The 17,550-nt window shown below is 40.7% G+C and overlaps 1 protein-coding gene across 1 annotated transcript in view; it reads left to right on the top strand.

The window, feature by feature from the left end:
- The window catches only part of LOC311108240 (sodium/potassium/calcium exchanger 4-like), a gene marked incomplete at both ends in the record, with an annotated part of 61,356 nt that overhangs the window by 27,129 nt on the left and 16,677 nt on the right, over positions 1-17,550 (top strand). The window contains 4 exons of the mRNA XM_084150857.1: positions 12,100-12,176; positions 15,496-15,570; positions 15,910-15,994; positions 17,164-17,267. Coding sequence (XP_084006983.1) covers positions 12,100-12,176; positions 15,496-15,570; positions 15,910-15,994; positions 17,164-17,267 — 341 coding nt within the window. The remainder of the gene's footprint in view (positions 1-12,099; positions 12,177-15,495; positions 15,571-15,909; positions 15,995-17,163; positions 17,268-17,550) is intronic.

Genomic DNA, 17,550 nt, shown 5'->3' with positions numbered 1-17,550 from the left:
ACACACAATACCCCATAATGACAAAGTGAAAACATGTTTAGATTTTTTTGCAAATGTATTGAAAATGAAATACAGAAATATCATTTACATAAGTATTCACACCCCTTTGCTATGACACTCCAAATTGAGCTCAGGTGAATCCAATTTCCTTTGATCATCCTTGAGATCTCACTACAACTTGATTGGAGTCTACCTGTGGCCAATTCAATTGTTTGGACACGAGTTAGAAAGAAACACACCTGCCTATATAAGGTCCCACAGTTGACAGTGCATGCCAGAGCACAAACTATACCAAGTCCAAGGAACTGTCTGTAGATCTCCGAGATAGAATTGTGATGAGGCATATATCTGGGGAAGGGTTTAAAACAATTTCTAGAGTGTGGGAAGTTTCCAAGAGCACAGTGGTCTCCATCATTGGGAAATTGAAAAAATATGGAACTACCCAGACTCTGCCTAGAGCTGGCCGTCCGACCAAACTGAGCAACCGGGCAAGAAGGACCTTGGTCAGGGAGGTGACCAAGAACCCAATGACCACTGACAGAACTACATAGTTCCTTGGCTGAGATGGGAGAACCTGCCAGAAGGACAACCATCTCTACAGTACTTCACCAATCTGGGCTTTATGGGAGAGTGGCCAAATGGAAGCCACTCCTGAGAAAAAGGCACATGACAGCACGCCTGGAGTTTGCAAAAAGGCATGTGAAAGACTCTGAGACCATAAGGAAAAAGATTCTGTGGTCTGATGAGACAAAAATGTAACTCTTTGGCCTGAATGCAAAACGCTATGTCTGGGGAAAACCAGGCAAAGGGTGTCTATTTGAAGAATCTCAAATATAAAATGAATTTTGATTTGTTTAACACTTTTTTTGGTTACTACATGATTCCATGTGTTATTTCATAGTTTTGATGTCTTCACTATTATTCTACAATGTAGAAAACAGTAAGAATAAAGAAAAACCCTTGAATGAGTAGGCGTTCTAAAACTTTTTACCGGTAGTGTATGTAAATTAGATTAGTCTGTTTTTCATTTTCAATACATTTGCTAACATTTCTAAAAATGTTTTCACTTGGGATATTGTGTGTAGATGGGTGAGAAATATATTTAATCCATTTTGAAGTCAGGCTGTAACGCAACATAATGTGGAATAAGTCAAGGGTGGCGTTTCCCGAGTGGCGCAGTGGTCTAAGGCACTGCATCACAGTGCTAGCTGTGCCACTATCCTGGTTCGAATCCAGGCTCTGTTGTAGCTGGCCGCGACCGGGAGACCCATGGGGCGGCGCGCAATTGGCCCAGCGTCGTCCAGGGTAGGGGAGGGAATGTAGCTCAGTTGGTAGAGGTTGTGGGTTCGTTTCCCACGGGGGGCCAGTATGAAAAAAATTCAAAATATAATGTATGCACTCACTAACTGTAAGTCGCTCTGGATAAGAGCGTCTGCTAAATGACTAAAATGTAAAATGTAATGAATACCTTCTGAAGGAGCTGTGTGTGTGTCAATGTGTATTGTGTGTGTGTGTCTGTTATGTATCGAGTTTAACCAGCCATGTGGTGGGGAGGTTGAGGGATGGTTGGAATGTGACAGGGAGGCACAGCTTGGACTGGTACGTCAACTGCAACATGCCAACAGTGGGATTTACAGTGTTGACATGGTTTCTGGGTGCCACGGCAACATACTCAATGTGAGGCCTGACCCTGACCAGCAACTCTCCAGAGAGTGGACTGTATGATTTGGCCTCCATTGATGTCGTGTAATTCTTGTGTACCTGCACTCACCTCTGTATTTATTTGGACAGTGTAGCTAAACATTTTACATTTGGCTCTATACTCCAGCATTTTTTTTTTTTTGAGATCAAATGTTTCGTATGAGGCGACCGTACAAAATGTCACCTTTTATTTGAGGGTATTTTCATTTTTGCCCAATAGGAACTGAATGGGGAATAATGTATTGTCATTTTAGAGTCACTTTTATTGTAAATAAGAATAGATGTTTCACAATACTTCTACATTAATGTGGATGCTACCATGATTACTGATAATCATGAATTAATCATGAATAATGATGAGTGAGAAAGTTACAGAGGGTCAAAGATCATACCCCCAAGAAAATAACCGTTTACCAATAATAGGGGAGGTTTTCAATTTTGGGGGGGTATGATTCTTTAACTTTCATCATTATTCACAATTTATATAGAGCTGAATTAATTAAAATTTTAGTTTCACTGTCCAAATAAATATGGAGGAGTGTATGATGTCATTCGTCATGCCTCCCAATGATGTCTGTCTGGTGACAGAAATGAGTAATTATCTACTTTTTTTTTTTTTTTTTTTTACAAATAATGAGTCACTGCTTCGTGATCGGTTACTTGCAAGTTTAATCATTTGTATTTTCCAGTTGAATATTATGAAAGGTACGCCAGGATAAAACATAAAATGCATGCATTACTATAATTGTTTCCAAATCTCCCATAAATTGGATTCTGAATCAGAACATGGCATGTGTGTTTCCAAGGGGGTACATCTTTGGATCCCGTAAATTTGGCAGAGAGTGCAGACCATATGCACAAAACATCTACTATACAAACACATACTGTAGCCTATTCAGTCATGTTGATGTACTAATGCATATGAAGATCTGTATGTCAAGTCCAAGCTTGACAAATGTAGTTATGTTGTGTGTGTGAGAAACAGAGAGATGTGGTGAGGAGAGCACTACTTAGGATCACAGGCCTAATGCCCAGACAGTTGTGGCCTATAGGATCTAGTGTGCGGCAGGAGATTGTTGGATAAGGACCGTATTGACCTATCAGTGGGTTGGCTAATGACTCGTGAACTTGGGATACGCTAATGCCCACGTGCTTAGCACTAGCAGGCAGAGACTTTTTCTTGTAAACCCTTCAACACTTCCTCTGCTTGGGCTCTGTGGATTACTCCAGGGGCTGATTATGTGTGTGTGTGCGTAGAGAAGATTGATGAACAAAAGTGTTGCCATTTATTGCATAAGCAGATGCCACTAGTCAGGTGTCCAAATTGAGAATCCAGTGGTTTATTTATAGATAGTTTAACCTCTTTAGATGATGTTGTGGTTTTCTCCCTCTCTCTGGCTTCACGGTTAGACTTCCCAAAGAAACAATCCCAAGCAATCGCGACAAAGGAGGAGCAACTTTGTTAGTTATTCTGCTGTTGTCCTTTTCAGAAGGTCCTTTGAGCATAGGATGTATTTACTTGGTATAAGAGTGTAGCTTGCTTGTTTATGCCAGACATTTTAGTGCAGGTGTACACCGACTGCCATTTTGGAAAAATCTATCAATAGAATGCACATTTTGTAGACTTACTTTAATACTAATTGGGCGTTAAAAGGTCATAAAAACATCCTGCTCAGCTCCAGTGATGTAACGCAACTGTGACAGCATGCACTGCTACTATTTTTGGCCCGTAAAGTAATATGATAGAAGTTAACATATTATTTAAGGGCACCATACTATTTTAACCTCGCATGTGTGCTATATGTCACTAAGACAGTGTCTCTTTTAGCCAACAACTTTGTGGTTGTCATGACAACACAACACAAAGGTCTTCTAGCTGAAATTGATTCGCATTAGTATGACTTTGTGGTCTAGGACCCTGTACACACTCAAGTTGTGCAACTGATGTGCAACACATTTGGCACAAGAGTTGTGACTTGTGACACAAAGGAGTTTTTCTGTACAATAAATGTTACACAGGATTTGTGGAGACACCGCACAATGGTTTAGGAAACATTTTAGTCCAAATGTTTACTGGGCAGACCTGGGATAACTATAGTTCTAACTATGCTTTGTGGAAAGTACTTATTTTTTTGGGGGGGGGACGGACGACTAATATAATTATACAGATAATTATAAATACCTTGTGACGCTCTACTACTGATTGACTCTTTCAATATGTCACTGAAAAGGTTGAAAGCTGCAATTAATGTTAAGATATAAATTGCAAACAGCAAGCTGGATGCTTAGCAAAAACATCTTCGAAGTGTTCTTGTTTCAAACACACTATACCCCTCAAACTCAACTCTGGACCGCCAAGTTTTCTTAATTGTTCCCCTTTAATCAGGGACTGATTTAGACCTGGGACACCAGGTGGGTGCAATTATCAGGTAGAACAGAAAACCAGCAGGCTCCGGACCTCGTAGGGTAAGAGTTGAATACCCTTGCATGATACCATCTTTAAAGGGATAGTTTACTCAGAATACAAACTAACATGATTTTCTACCTTCCTTGGTTGTAGTTGATTTAAGATGGCAGTTTTTGAATATTGTTTCCTTTGAAACTTAATAGCCATATTTTGTTACAGTTAGTATTCTCAGTAACACAACATTAAACTGTTCTTGTGCCTGTATAATAAAACTAATTACTTTTGGAGCAACATTTTATTAGAAGGTTGTTACATAATACTTTGGTAATTGCATTTTAAATGCATAGCAATGAGCTGAGTTTTTGTAACTACTGTACATGAGGAATAGTCACTGTTCCTTATTCCACTTATGTAATAACTTGATTATTATGCAATTATAAAGCAATGTAACAATGTTGCTATTTTAATAATCACAAAGTTAATACACATGTATAAGAACTTGATGTAAAGTGTTAGTTTTACCTTATGCCCTCATTATGAAAATATATTTGTTAGTCATTTTGAAGCTGCAAAAGTGGTCTACTCTAATGTCCCTAATGTATTTAATTTTAAGATTAAGATTAATATCTGAAAGCCCTCCAAACCATGTGCTAATGATCATATATTTAGACTAATTCAATTAACTGTTCTTCATCAAATATTTGGCAGCCATCAAATACATATTTTGTTTGTTTTCAAATAACTTGCATATATTCACATACCTTCAAATATAATTTGGTTTTCTGAGAGATATTCAAAATACTTAAACAAATACTATTTTATTCTGAGACTTGTATTTGAATATCAAAGAAAATAGTTGCCTTTTAGTTGAAACTCTATAAAAACTATATTCAACTACCTTGAGTATTTGAAAAGTTGGTATTTTCAAATAAACTACAAAATAAAACAGTTTTCTGCCCAGGTCTGGTACAGTGCCTTGCAAAAGTATTCATCCCCCTTGGCATTTTTCCTATTTTGTTGCATTACAACCTGTAATTGAAATGGATTTTATTTGGATTTCATGTAATGGACATACACAAAATAGTCCAAATTGGTGAAGAAAAATTCAAAAAAAAAATAACGGAAAAGTGGTGCGTGCATATGTATTCACTCCCTTTGTTATGAAGCCCCTAAATAAGATCTGGTGCAACCAATTACCTTCAGAAGTCACATAATTAGTGAAATAAAGTCCACCTGTGTGCAATCTAAGTGTCACATGATCTGTCACATGATCTCAGTATATATACACCTGTTCTGAAAGGCCCCAGAGTCTGCAACACCACTAAGCAAGGGACGCCACCAAGCAAGTGGCACCATGAAGACCAAGGAGCTCTCCAAACAGGTCAGAGACAAAGTTGTGGAGAAGTACAGATCAGGGTTGGGTTATAAATAAATATCAGAAACGTTGAACATCCCACAGAGCACCATTAAATCCATTATAAAAAAATGGAAAGAATATGGCACCACAACAAACCTGCCAAGAGAGGGCCGCCCACCAAAACTCACGGACCAGGCAAGGAGGGCATTAATCAGAGAGGCAACAAAGAGACCAAAGATAACCCTGAAGGAGCTGCAAAGCTCCACAGCGGAGATTGGAGTATCTGTCCATAGGACCACTTTAAGCCGTACACTCCACAGAGCTGGGCTTTACGGAAGAGTGGCCAGAAAAAAGCCATTGCTTAAAGAAAAGAATAAGCAAACAAGTTTGGTGTTCGCCAAAAGCCATGTGGGAGACTCCCCAAACATATGGAAGAAGGTACTCTGGTCAGATGAGACTAAAATTGAGCTTTTTGGCCATCAAGGAAAACGCTATGTGTGGCGCAAACCCAACACCTCTCATCACCCCGAGAACACCATTCCCACAGTGAAGCATGGTGGTGGCAGCAAGTATCATGCAGTGGGGATGTTTTTCATCGGCAGGGACTGGGAAACTGGTCAGAATTGAAGGAATGATGGATGGCGCTAAATATAGGGAAATTCTTGAGGGAAACCTGTTTCAATCTTACAGAGATTTGATACTGGGACGGAGGTACACCTTCCAGCAGGACAATGACCCTAAGCATACTGCTAAAGCAACACTCGAGTGGTTTAAGGGGAAACATTTAAATGTCTTGGAATGGCCTAGTCAAAGCCCAGACCTCAATCCAATTGAGAATCTGTGGTATGACTTAAAGATTGCTGTACACCAGCGGAACCCATCCAACTTGAAGGAGCTGGAGCAGTTTTGCCTTGAAGAATTGGCAAAAATCCAAGTGGCTAGATGTGCCAAGCTTATAGAGACATACCCCAAGAGACTTGCAGCTGTAATTGCTGCAAAAGGTGGTTCTACAAAGTATTGACTTTAGTGGGAGGTGAATAGTTATGCACGCTCAAGTCTTCTGTTTTTATGTCTTATTTCTTGTTTGTTTCACAATATTGTGTAAATCAAATGATACAAACCCCCCCAAAAATATATTTTAATTCCAGGTTGTAAGGCAACAAAATAGAAAAATGCCAAGGGGGGTGAATACTTTCACAACCCACTGTAGTTGACTCACTGCATGTGATTTGAAGTTACATTATGGCAATACACAAATGTATGGTGTGCCACTTCACCTTCATATCAGTGCTAATTTTGGACATTTAGGTGCTACCCAGATATTCCTTTTTATGTATGGCTAGGTGGTGAGAGCCTGAGTTTGGATTATTGTTTACCATGTTCAAGAATGTTGATTCCAATCCAACAAGAACATTAGGCTATTTCAAGGTTGAATCATGTTGAAACTGAATGATACATAGCCTACTCTCAAAGGTATCCCACAAGGTTACTACACAGACACACACTGACGCATTGTTTCACACTGACAAACTGCAACACAGCAGAACGCAGCAGCGACTTTCCAGTGCAAAAATACCGTCAACTCTGATCCACTGACTTGTCAAATGTGCCACCTTTTTAAACCTCAAGCCTACACTAGTGGAAAACGTACCAAATAACTTGTCTATATGATGCTGTTCACTGGCCAGGTTTGGAACGTGTCATTTAATCAAGCAGCACGGGAGCACCCTCCTTCTGCCATGCTATACCCTGCCTATCCCCATATGGAAATGGCTGTTGAAGCAAGTTCATGTCCGGACTACCCTCTGCAGGCAGGTACATGGGCAAACCCTGTGCAGATGGTGTCTGGTTCACTGTTACACCGGTGGCGTCCTTCTAAAGCCTTTTGGAATACTGACTGTCCAAACAGCAAGTTACCATATCGGATGTGTGTGTGTGTGTTCAGACAGCAGTCATTTGCTGACATGGTTACGCTAGTTGTCATAGTAACGATGAGTGTGTGCACAGTGGTGTAGGCTGATTGGTGGTGGTGCTCCTGCTTCTTATCACTCAGAAGTTACAGTTGAAGTCGGAGGTTTACATATACCTAGGTTGGAGTCATTAAAACCCGTTTTTTCAACTGCTCCTCTGTCTCTCACTGTTCAAATAAACGTACCATTAAAATTATAGACTGATCATGTCTTTGTCAGTGGGCAAACGTACAAAATCAGCAGAGGATCAAATACTTTTTTCCCTCACTGTATATACAGTTGAAGTTGGAAGTTTACATACACTTAGGTTGGAGTCATTAAAACTAGTTTTTCAACCACTCCACAAATGTCTTGTTAACAAACTATAATTTTGGCAAGTCGGTTAGGACATCTACTTTGTGCATGCCACAAGTAATTTTTCCAACAATTGTGTACAGACAGATTATTTCACTTATAATTCACTGTATCACAATTCCAATGGGTCAGAAGTTTACATACACTAAGTTGACTGTGCCTTTAAACAGCATGGAAAATTCCAGAAAATGATGTCATGGCTTTAGAAGCTTCTGATAGGCTAATTGACATCATTTGAGTTAATTGGAGGTGTGCCTGTGGATGTATTACAAGGCCTACCTTCAAACTCAGTGCCTCTTTGCTTGACATCATGGGAAAATCAAAAGAAATCAGCCAAGACCTCAGAAAAAAAATTGTAGACCTCCACAAGTCTGGCTCATCCTTGGGAGCAATTTCCAAACGCCTGAAGGTACCACGTTCATCTGTACAAACAATAGTACGCAAGTATAAACACCATGGGACCACGCAGCCGTCATACCGCTCAGGAAGGAGACGCATTCTGTCTCCTAGAGATGAACGTACTTTGGTGCAAAAAGTGCAAATCAATCCCAGAACACAGCAAAGGACCTTGTGAAGATGCTGGAGGAAACAAGTACAAAAGTATATATATGCACAGTAAAACAAGTCCTATATCGACATAACCTGAAAGGCCGCTCAACAAGGAAGAAGCCACTGCTCCAAAACAACCATAAAAAAGGCAGACTACAGTTTGCAACTGCACATGGGGACAAAGATCTTACTTTTTTTTTTTTTAAATGTCCTCTGGTCTGATGAAACAAAAATAGAACTTTTTGGCCATAATGACCATTGTTATGTTTGGAGGAAAAAGGGGAATGCTTGCAAGCCAAAGAACACCATCCCAACCGTGAAGCTGTGGGGGTGCTTTGCTGCAGGAGGGACTGGTGCACTTCACAAAATAGAAAAATTGTAATTGCTGCAAAAGGTGGCTCTACAAAGTATTGACTTTGGGGGAGTGAATAATTACACACGCTCAAGTTTTCAGTTTTTTTTGTCTTATATCTTGTTTGTTTCACAATAAAAAATATTTTGCATCTTCAAAGTGGTAGGCATGTTGTGTAAATCAAATGATACAAGCCCCCCCAAAAAATCCATTTTAATTCCAGGTTGTAAGGCAACAAAATAGGAAAGATGCCAATGGAGGTGAATACTTTCGCAAGCCACTGTATATCTGTTGTGACATGCAGCATCTGACCTTGAGAGGACTCTCCATAGACTGTATAAGGCTCCCTGCCTTACAGAGATTTCAGAGGGGGGTGTGGTGTCACGTGGCAAAGGACCGATACCTGCGCTAATATAAACAAATCACGCTACTAGCGGAGATTCAGTACCATGGACAACAACCAAGGAAATCCTGGACCCCTATCTGAAGTTTACAGTCCTTTTTTCTTTCCTTGTCCCTCTTTTTACCTGTATGCCTACTGGGTGAGGGGATATCATAGACTACTGTACATATCATATGATATCCCTTGGAAGAGTTGGGCCAAAGCAGTGTTGCCAAGGAGGATTCAGAACTTGGGTTAGTAAATCAGTCATGATCGCCATCTAATGTTAATAGGCGGTGGATGGCATTAGGTGTGTGGGACAGGTACAGTGTCTCAGGTGATCATTGTCATTTCATGGGTCCATATGCGACAGAAGATCAAAATGTATTGGTGCGTTCTGTGTTATACTGTGCGTAGTACTTCTGCTGGCTATGTGAATGGTAATGCATGATTGTTTCAGTTTCTGTTACAATGATCTGTGGTAAGCATTTTTATCAAGCCACATGCAAATGCACCAGTACATCAAAACAAGTCCCTACGGTCTATCTGATCTAAATGTAGCCTACTAAATATGTTGGAAAATCTATGATTATATAACTTCATGCTCTAGTATCCTTGCTGCCTGGCACATTATTGTACATTATGGAAGAGAGAGGAAGAGAAGGCACATGCAGGTGGGTGTACATCTGACGTCTTGTGGACTTAACACCATTCCAAATCCAGACACTAGCTGCTCCCATGGAGGGCCAGTCTGTTTCTTTCTGCCAATAGTGTCCTACGCTGTCATCAAGGCAAAGGGTGGCTACTTTGAAGAATCTAAAATCTAAAATATATTTTGATTTGTTTACCACTTTTTTTGGTTACTACATGATTCCATGTGTTATTTCATAGTTTTGATGTCTTCACTATTATTCTACAATGTAGAAAATAGTAAAAATAAAGAAAAACCCTTGAATGAGTAGGTGTCCAAACTTTTGACTGGTACTGTATATATACAGTTGAAGTCGGAAGTTTACATACACCTTAGCCAAATACATTAAAACTCAGTTTTTCACAATTCCTGACATTTAATCTTAGTAAAAATTCCCTGTCTTAGGTCAGTTAGGATCACCACTTTATTTTAAGAATGTGAAATGTCAGAATAATAGTAGAGAGAATGATTTATTTCAGCTTTTATTTCTTTCATCACATTCCCAGTGGGTCAAGAGTGAGTATTTGGTAGCATTGCCTTTAAATTGTTTAACTTGGGTCAAACTTTTCGGGTAGCCTTCCACAAGCTTCCCACAATAAGTTGGGTGAATTTTGGCCCATTCCTCCTGACAGAGCTGTTGTAACTGAGTCAGGTTTGTAGGCCTCCTTGCTCACACACGCTTTTTCAGTTCTGCCCACAAATGTTCTATAGGATTGAGGTCAGGGCTTTGTGATGGCCACTCCAATACCTTGACTTTGTTGTCCTTAAGCCATTTTGCCACAACTTTGGAAGTATGCTTGGGGTCATTGTCCATTTGGGAGACCCATTTGTGACCAAGCTTTAACTTCCTGACTGATGTCTTGAGATGTTGCTTCAATATATCCACATAATTTTCCTTCCTCATGATTGCATCTATTTTGTGAAGTGCAACAGTCCCTCCTGCAGCAAAGCACCCCCACAGCATGATGCTGCCACCCCCGTGCTTCACGGTTCGGATGGTGTTCTTCGGCTTGCAAGCCTTCCCCTTTTTCCTCCAAACATAACAATGGTCATTATGGCCAAACAGTTCTATTTTTGTTTCATCACACCAGAGGACATTTCTCCAAAAAGTACGTTATTTGTCCCCATGTGCAGTTGCAAACCGTAGTCTGCCTTTTTTATGGATGTTTTGGAGCAGTGGCTTCTTCCTTGCTGAGCGGCCTTTCAGGTTATGTCGATATAGGACTCGTTTTACTGTGGATATAGATACTTTTGTACCTGTTTCCTCCAGCATCTTCATAAGGTCCTTTGCTGTTGTTCTGGGATTGATTTGCACTTTTTGCACCAGTACATTCATCTCTAGGAGACAGAACGAGTCACCTTCCTGAGCGGTATGACGGCTGCGTGGTCCCATGGTGTTTATACTTACATACTATTGTTTGTACAGATGAAGTTGGTACCTTCAGGCGTTTGGAAATTGCTCCCAAGGATGAACCAGACTTGTGGAGGTCTACAATTTTTCTTCTGAGGTCTTGGCTGATTTCTTTTGATTTTCCCATGATGTCAAGCAAAGAGGCACTGAGATTGAAGGTAGGCCTTGAAATACATCCACAGGTACACCTCCAATTTACTCAAATGATGTCATTTAGCCTATCAGAAGCTTCTAAAGCTATGACATCATTTTCTGGAATTTTCCAAGCTGTTTAAAGGCACAGTCAACTTAGTGTATGTAAACTTCTGACCCACTGGAATTGTGATACAGTGAATTATAAGTGAAATAATCTCTCTGTAAACAATTGTTGGAAAAATTACTTGTGTGATGCACAAAGTAGATGTCCTAACCGACTTGCCAAAACTATAGTTTGTTAACAAGAAATTTGTGGAGTGGTTGAAAAACGGGTTTTAATGACTCCAACCTAAGTATATGTAAACTTCCGACTTCAACTGTATTTAATTATTTGTGTATCAATTTTGACCAGCCCAACCAACAATAAAATGGTCCGGCCCATCTGGCATTTGCCAGAATTGCCAGTTGGACAAGTTCAGGTAGTACATCCCTGTTTTATAGATTTCCAAAGGTTTAATCCCTACTGAAAATAAGACCCAGTTCGTGCTTTTGAAGTATTACCTCACTGTATTTTTTTTAGGGGTTGAGGAGGATCATTTGGTGACATAATGCAAATAGAAATTAAGTAATGGGTTTCGGAGTTGACTTGAACATTTAAAAGTATTTTCAACCTCTTTGTCAGTGCCGCCACCACACAAGGTGAACTCATCCTTGGGGCAGGGACAAGGTGGCATCCGGGACATCAGTCACATTCCTGACTGACCATGATGATGTTGTTTTCTCTTCTCAGCTATCAAGGAGTTCCCTGAAGACATGTTTTCAAATGACGAGCGCAAGAGTGGGGCCGTCCTGCTGCACATCGTGGCGGTAAGAAAGCGCTTTGAATGCTTCTATCACTAGGTATGACACGTTAATCACTAACCCAGTCCAAAATCAACCTGTAGTTCCCCCACCTAGTTAGTGGACACTTCTTGATTGTCCCTGAGACTGTAGGTATTTTTATTTTTCACCTTTATTTAACCAGGTAAGCCAGTTGAGAACAAGTTCTCATTTACAACTGCGACCTGGCCAAGATAAAGCAAAGCAGTGCGATAAAAACAACAACACAGAGTTACATATGGGGTAAACAAAACATAAAGTCAAAAATACAAACAGAAAATATATATACAGTGTGTGCGAATGTAGTAAGTTATGAAGGTAAGGCAATAAATAGGCTATAGTGCAAAATAATTACAATTAGTATTAACACTGGAATGATAGATGTGCAAAAGATGATGTGCAAATAGAGATACTGGGGTGCAAATTAACAAAATAAATAACAATATGGGGATGAGGTAGTTGGGTGGGCTAATTTCAGAATAGCTGTGTACAGGTGCAGTGATTGGTAAGCTGCTCTGACAAACTTATACTTAAGCAATAAGGCATGAGAGGGTGCGGCATATGGCCAATATACCACGGCTAAGGGCTGTTCTTATGCACGACGCAACGCGGAGTGCCTGGATACAGCCCTTAGCCCTGGTATATTGGCCATATTCCGCAAACCCCAGAGGTGCCTTATTGCTATTATAAACTGGTTGCCAACGTGGCATACCCGTGGCTTTCAGCCAATACAATGGCTTTCAGCCAATTAGCATTCGGGGCTGGAACCACCCAGTTTATAACACACTACACTATATTCTACGCCAGGGGGATTCAAATCTTACCCTACGAGCGAGGTCCGGAGTCAGACTACTGCTAGTTTTCTGTTCTACCTGATAATAAATGTCCTAGGTCTAAATCAGTCCCTGATTAGAGAGGAATAATGAGAAGGAAAAAAAGCAGCGGAGCTGTTAAAAAACTGGCTATTTACACAAGGACACAGAAAAAAACACGACCGCACTGCTACGCCATCTTGGAATGGGCAATATAAGAATGACTCCACCTAGACCTTGCTCTTAGAATGATGGCTGGAGTTTCCACCAGTGGTGTCATGCACCACAAATGTTTGAAGGGGCACTGATGGCGTCATTCAATATCTTCACATTAATTATGTTTATCTTGTTTTTTAATATCCTGAAAATGTTAAATATTTAACGGTCATAGGACCCCCACATTCTTTCAGATGTACAAGTATGATCAAGAGGTGTCTCGGTAGGGGGCCAAGGGTTGAATTTGGACTGGCATACCTCGATCTCCTTTACCCACAATACACCTCAGCTTGATCTCACACCAGGGGAGAACGACGTCCCCCTCTCATTAAAGCCACGGAAGTTCAAGGCCGACCGCGGTACTGCAGGTATTGTTAGCAGAAAACATAATCCCCCATTAGAGGGAATGGAAAAATGGCAATCTTCGTGGTCAATATTTGTGTAATTTTTTTTGGGGAAAACAATATCAATAATTGCATCTAATACACCAGATGTATGTCCTTGAACCGATTTATGAAGTTACGGTAAAACTTCAATTAATAGCCCAGCTGTTTATTTGCTTAAATCACTGAACACAACAGGCACTTATTAGTGACAGGTTTCTATTTGAGCCAGGTGTGCATCTATTTCCTTAATGCACACAGCTTTTGCTCATTTGCATAGTTAATTGTTTAATTCCAGCATTCACTTTCAGCATTTTAATAAATGTCTTCATTTCCTGCACTAATGTGTTATCATTTACACACTGTCATGTTTCTTTCGTCTTAGTATGCCTCTATTTATTTTTTAACAACACTTTTCCTTGACAGAATAATGATTCTCCTCTTTGACTGTGCATTTTCGGCAGTTCTTACTTTCGCCACTAGAGCGCGATCGGGCGATTTCTAGGGGCCTGTACTCCCGAAGTTGTTGACTGTTTTTGTGCTTGCCAGCTGTTCTCAGCTGTTAGCAGCAAATGGCTAGCAGTTTGCCATCATTTTCTCGAGTCATTAATAAATTATTTGTAAACAATACATGGTAATTCATGTTAACCTTGTAAACAATTCATTTAGACCCGGCGTTTATTTGAAAAAGGTGTTTATTTGCTGAAATGTGTGCCGTTGCCCGGCAATTAAAAGGGACAGGCGGCTATTTGAGACTGCATTTATTTGAAGTTTTACCGTATAAGGATAATTTAGTTGCTAATGGCAGCCTGCAGTACCCCAGTCGACCTTCAACTTGAGTTACTCAATGAGAGAGCCAGCAACGTCACTTCCTGGAGTAACTCAAACTGCGCATGTTATATCTCCAAGACTCAAGAGATGCTGTCTTTAACCAATTTAATTTGGCTTCAATGCGCTATTGAGTCTTCACATAGGAATGAATGGTGTCACGTGATCAATGGCTTTATCCATTCATATATACAGTCATTGTCTCACACTAAAGCAGGGGCTCATGCCCCCTCCTATATCCTCACAAACCCTGGCCTGCTGTGTTCTGCCCTGGTCTAGGAGCTATTTCTCAATTACTTGCTCACATTATGTAATAGGTGTGAAGTTAAGATGAGGAATCTTGATTCATTGTAATGTAATGCTATGAGGGTGAGATAAGAGGATGGATGGTAAATTGGAGCCAATATACAATGGTTGTACAGTGCCCCCTGTGGATGGGCTAGAGCACAGCACCCTCTCTGGAGCCCCATGATGTCAGTCCTGATCTATAATTTAAATAAATATCATGTCAACTGTACTGAAATAGGATTATTTTATTCTCTCACACAAGGGTAAAGAACAATAGCCTGGTCCCAGATCTCTTTGAGCTGTCTTCCCAACTGCTATGGTTATTCAGCATGACAATGATCATAGGAGTTGGCTATACAGCACAAACCGAGATCTGGCACCAGGCTAGAGGAATACTATGCACTGCAAAAATTGTCTAAGCAATGAATACAGTTTTCGAAGTGATGGGATCAATCCCAAATCAACCCCTAGCCCCTACCCAACTAGTCAGTTGTTTAGATCTGAGAGGATCGGATCTGTATTATTCTACCTAATCCAGTAGTAGCTGTTCCATCTTTCCTCCAGATACGATATTTAGCATTTTCACCACATTTCTTACTAGATGTATCTAATCCTAGATGTATCTCATCTTCTTTGATGTAGTGCTCTTTAGCTTTATCCTTCAGCTCTCCTTCATTCCTTCATTGAGATCTTCCAAGTTTCCTATCAGTTCAGCCAATTTCTGATGAGTTAACGTTTCACACACACATACACACTGCCTCTTCTCTCCCGTCTCGACAGGCCCTCTATATGTTCCTGGCTCTGGCTATAATCTGTGACGACTACTTTGTTCCGGCGCTGGAGAAGATCTGTGAGGTGAGAGACCCTTGTCAGGACACACAATCTGGTGAAACTGGTCTGAGATATTAGCATGGGCCACCATGGCTCTAGCATTATGTCCTTACCACGGGTGAGTTTTCTGCCAATTTAGCAGCTAGGGCGGCACTTTACTTCTCTCAAGTAATGCTTTTGATAATCAATATGTTCTGCATGAGCTGAATAAAATCTTCCTATTGAAGTACTTTGCTATTCTATGAGTGGTCTTGGTTGTCGAGATGATAAATAAAGGGCCACATTAACTACAATGCTTTTGGGAAACTCAGTCCTGACTAACCACTCCTGTCTCCTTTTTCATTCTTTCTCTCGGTCTGTCAGAAACTAGACCTAAGTGAGGATGTTGCCGGAGCCACTTTTATGGCAGCTGGGAGTTCTGCTCCAGAGCTGTTTGCCTCCGTCATTGGTAATATATGACACACACATGCAAACACCACCACAAACACACACACACCCCCACACACACACCAATATACACCGGCACACTCACACACTCCTTTACACAACACAAAAAACCCAGAACTAAAATCTTGTCAAATCTAATTGTATTTGTCACATGCTCCGAATACAACGGGTGTAGACTTTACCGTGAAATGCTTGCTTATAAGTCCTTACCAACGATGCAGAGTATAAAAAATGTAATGGTAACACAAGGAATACAATAAAATACACAAGAATAGAGCTATATATAACAGGGAGTACCAGTACCAGTACCAATGTGTGACTAGGCATCAGGATAGATAATAATACCAGTAAAATATAGAACAGAGTAGCAGCAGCAAATGATGAGTGTAAAAGTGTATGCGTGTATGTTTGTGTTGTGTGTGCGTGTGTGTGCGCACGTATGTAGTGTGTGTGGGTTTTGTTTTGTGTGGGAGTGTAATTACGTCAGATGCTCGATTAGGTTCTGGGGGGAGTTGTATGAGAAAAGACACTAACGAAGTCTCCACCTCCCTAAATGGAAACTCTCAGCCGGGGGACAGGGGGGAGCAGGTAGTTGTCTAGTGGTGGCTATTCAGCAGCCTGATGGTCTGGGGGTAGAAGCTATTGGCCAGGCTGATAGTTTTAGCCATGATGCTCATGTACTGCCCTCATCTGAGTGATGGAAGCGGGGAGAACAGGCTGTGACTCGGGTGGCTGAGGTCACTAATGATCTTCTTTGCCTTTCTGCGACACCTGGTGTTGTAGGTGTCCTGGAGGGCAGGCAGTGTGCACCCAATGGTACCCATAGGCATTCTATGTCTGTCCGCAAGAGATTAACCAACACACACCAATATGTCAAAATTCAACAACAAAAAACAGACACACCTACACACCAGGGCTGGGGTCAATTCAAATTGAAGGCAGTCAATTTAGGAAGTTATTTTAATGTAAAATTACAAAATTGAAAAACGTTATTGAGAAGTTATTGAAATTAGCTGCAGTTTTTAATTTTATTTTGAATTTGTATTTAAGTTTACTTCCTGGATTGACTGCTTTCAATTCAAATTGACCACAGCCCTGCTACACACACACACCCTCTCCCAGAAAGTTGTTGTCAAGGCTGATTGTAATTGGTTGCTTCCCCATGTACAGGTGTCTTCATTACCCACGGTGATGTGGGGGTGGGGACAATCGTCGGCTCAGCGGTCTTCAATATTCTGTGCATCATCGGCGTGTGCGGAATATTCGCCGGACAGGTGTGTGTGTTTGTGTGCGCGTGCAGGTGGCTGTTTCTGTGTGTGTGCGTGCATGCATGTGGGTCTCGTTTAGTGCAGCATTTGCATTTGGATCACTTATGGGCTGAGAAGTAAATAGAAAGATTGAGTTCTCCTATGGGGAACCATGTCCAGATGTCTGGTAGTTAGCAATTGCTCACAGCTGTCGTTCGTCTCTGGAAAGCATATTTCTGGGCCCGTATTCACAAAGAATAGGAGTGCTGATCTAGGGTCATTTTAGCCTTTTCAATCATAATAAGATTCT

Source organism: Coregonus lavaretus (assembly GCF_964263955.1).
Source record: "Coregonus lavaretus genome assembly, chromosome: 33".
Lineage (NCBI taxonomy): Eukaryota > Metazoa > Chordata > Actinopteri > Salmoniformes > Salmonidae > Coregonus > Coregonus lavaretus.
Note: the sequence above shows the minus strand (reverse complement) of the source record. Positions and strands in the feature narration are given on the sequence as shown.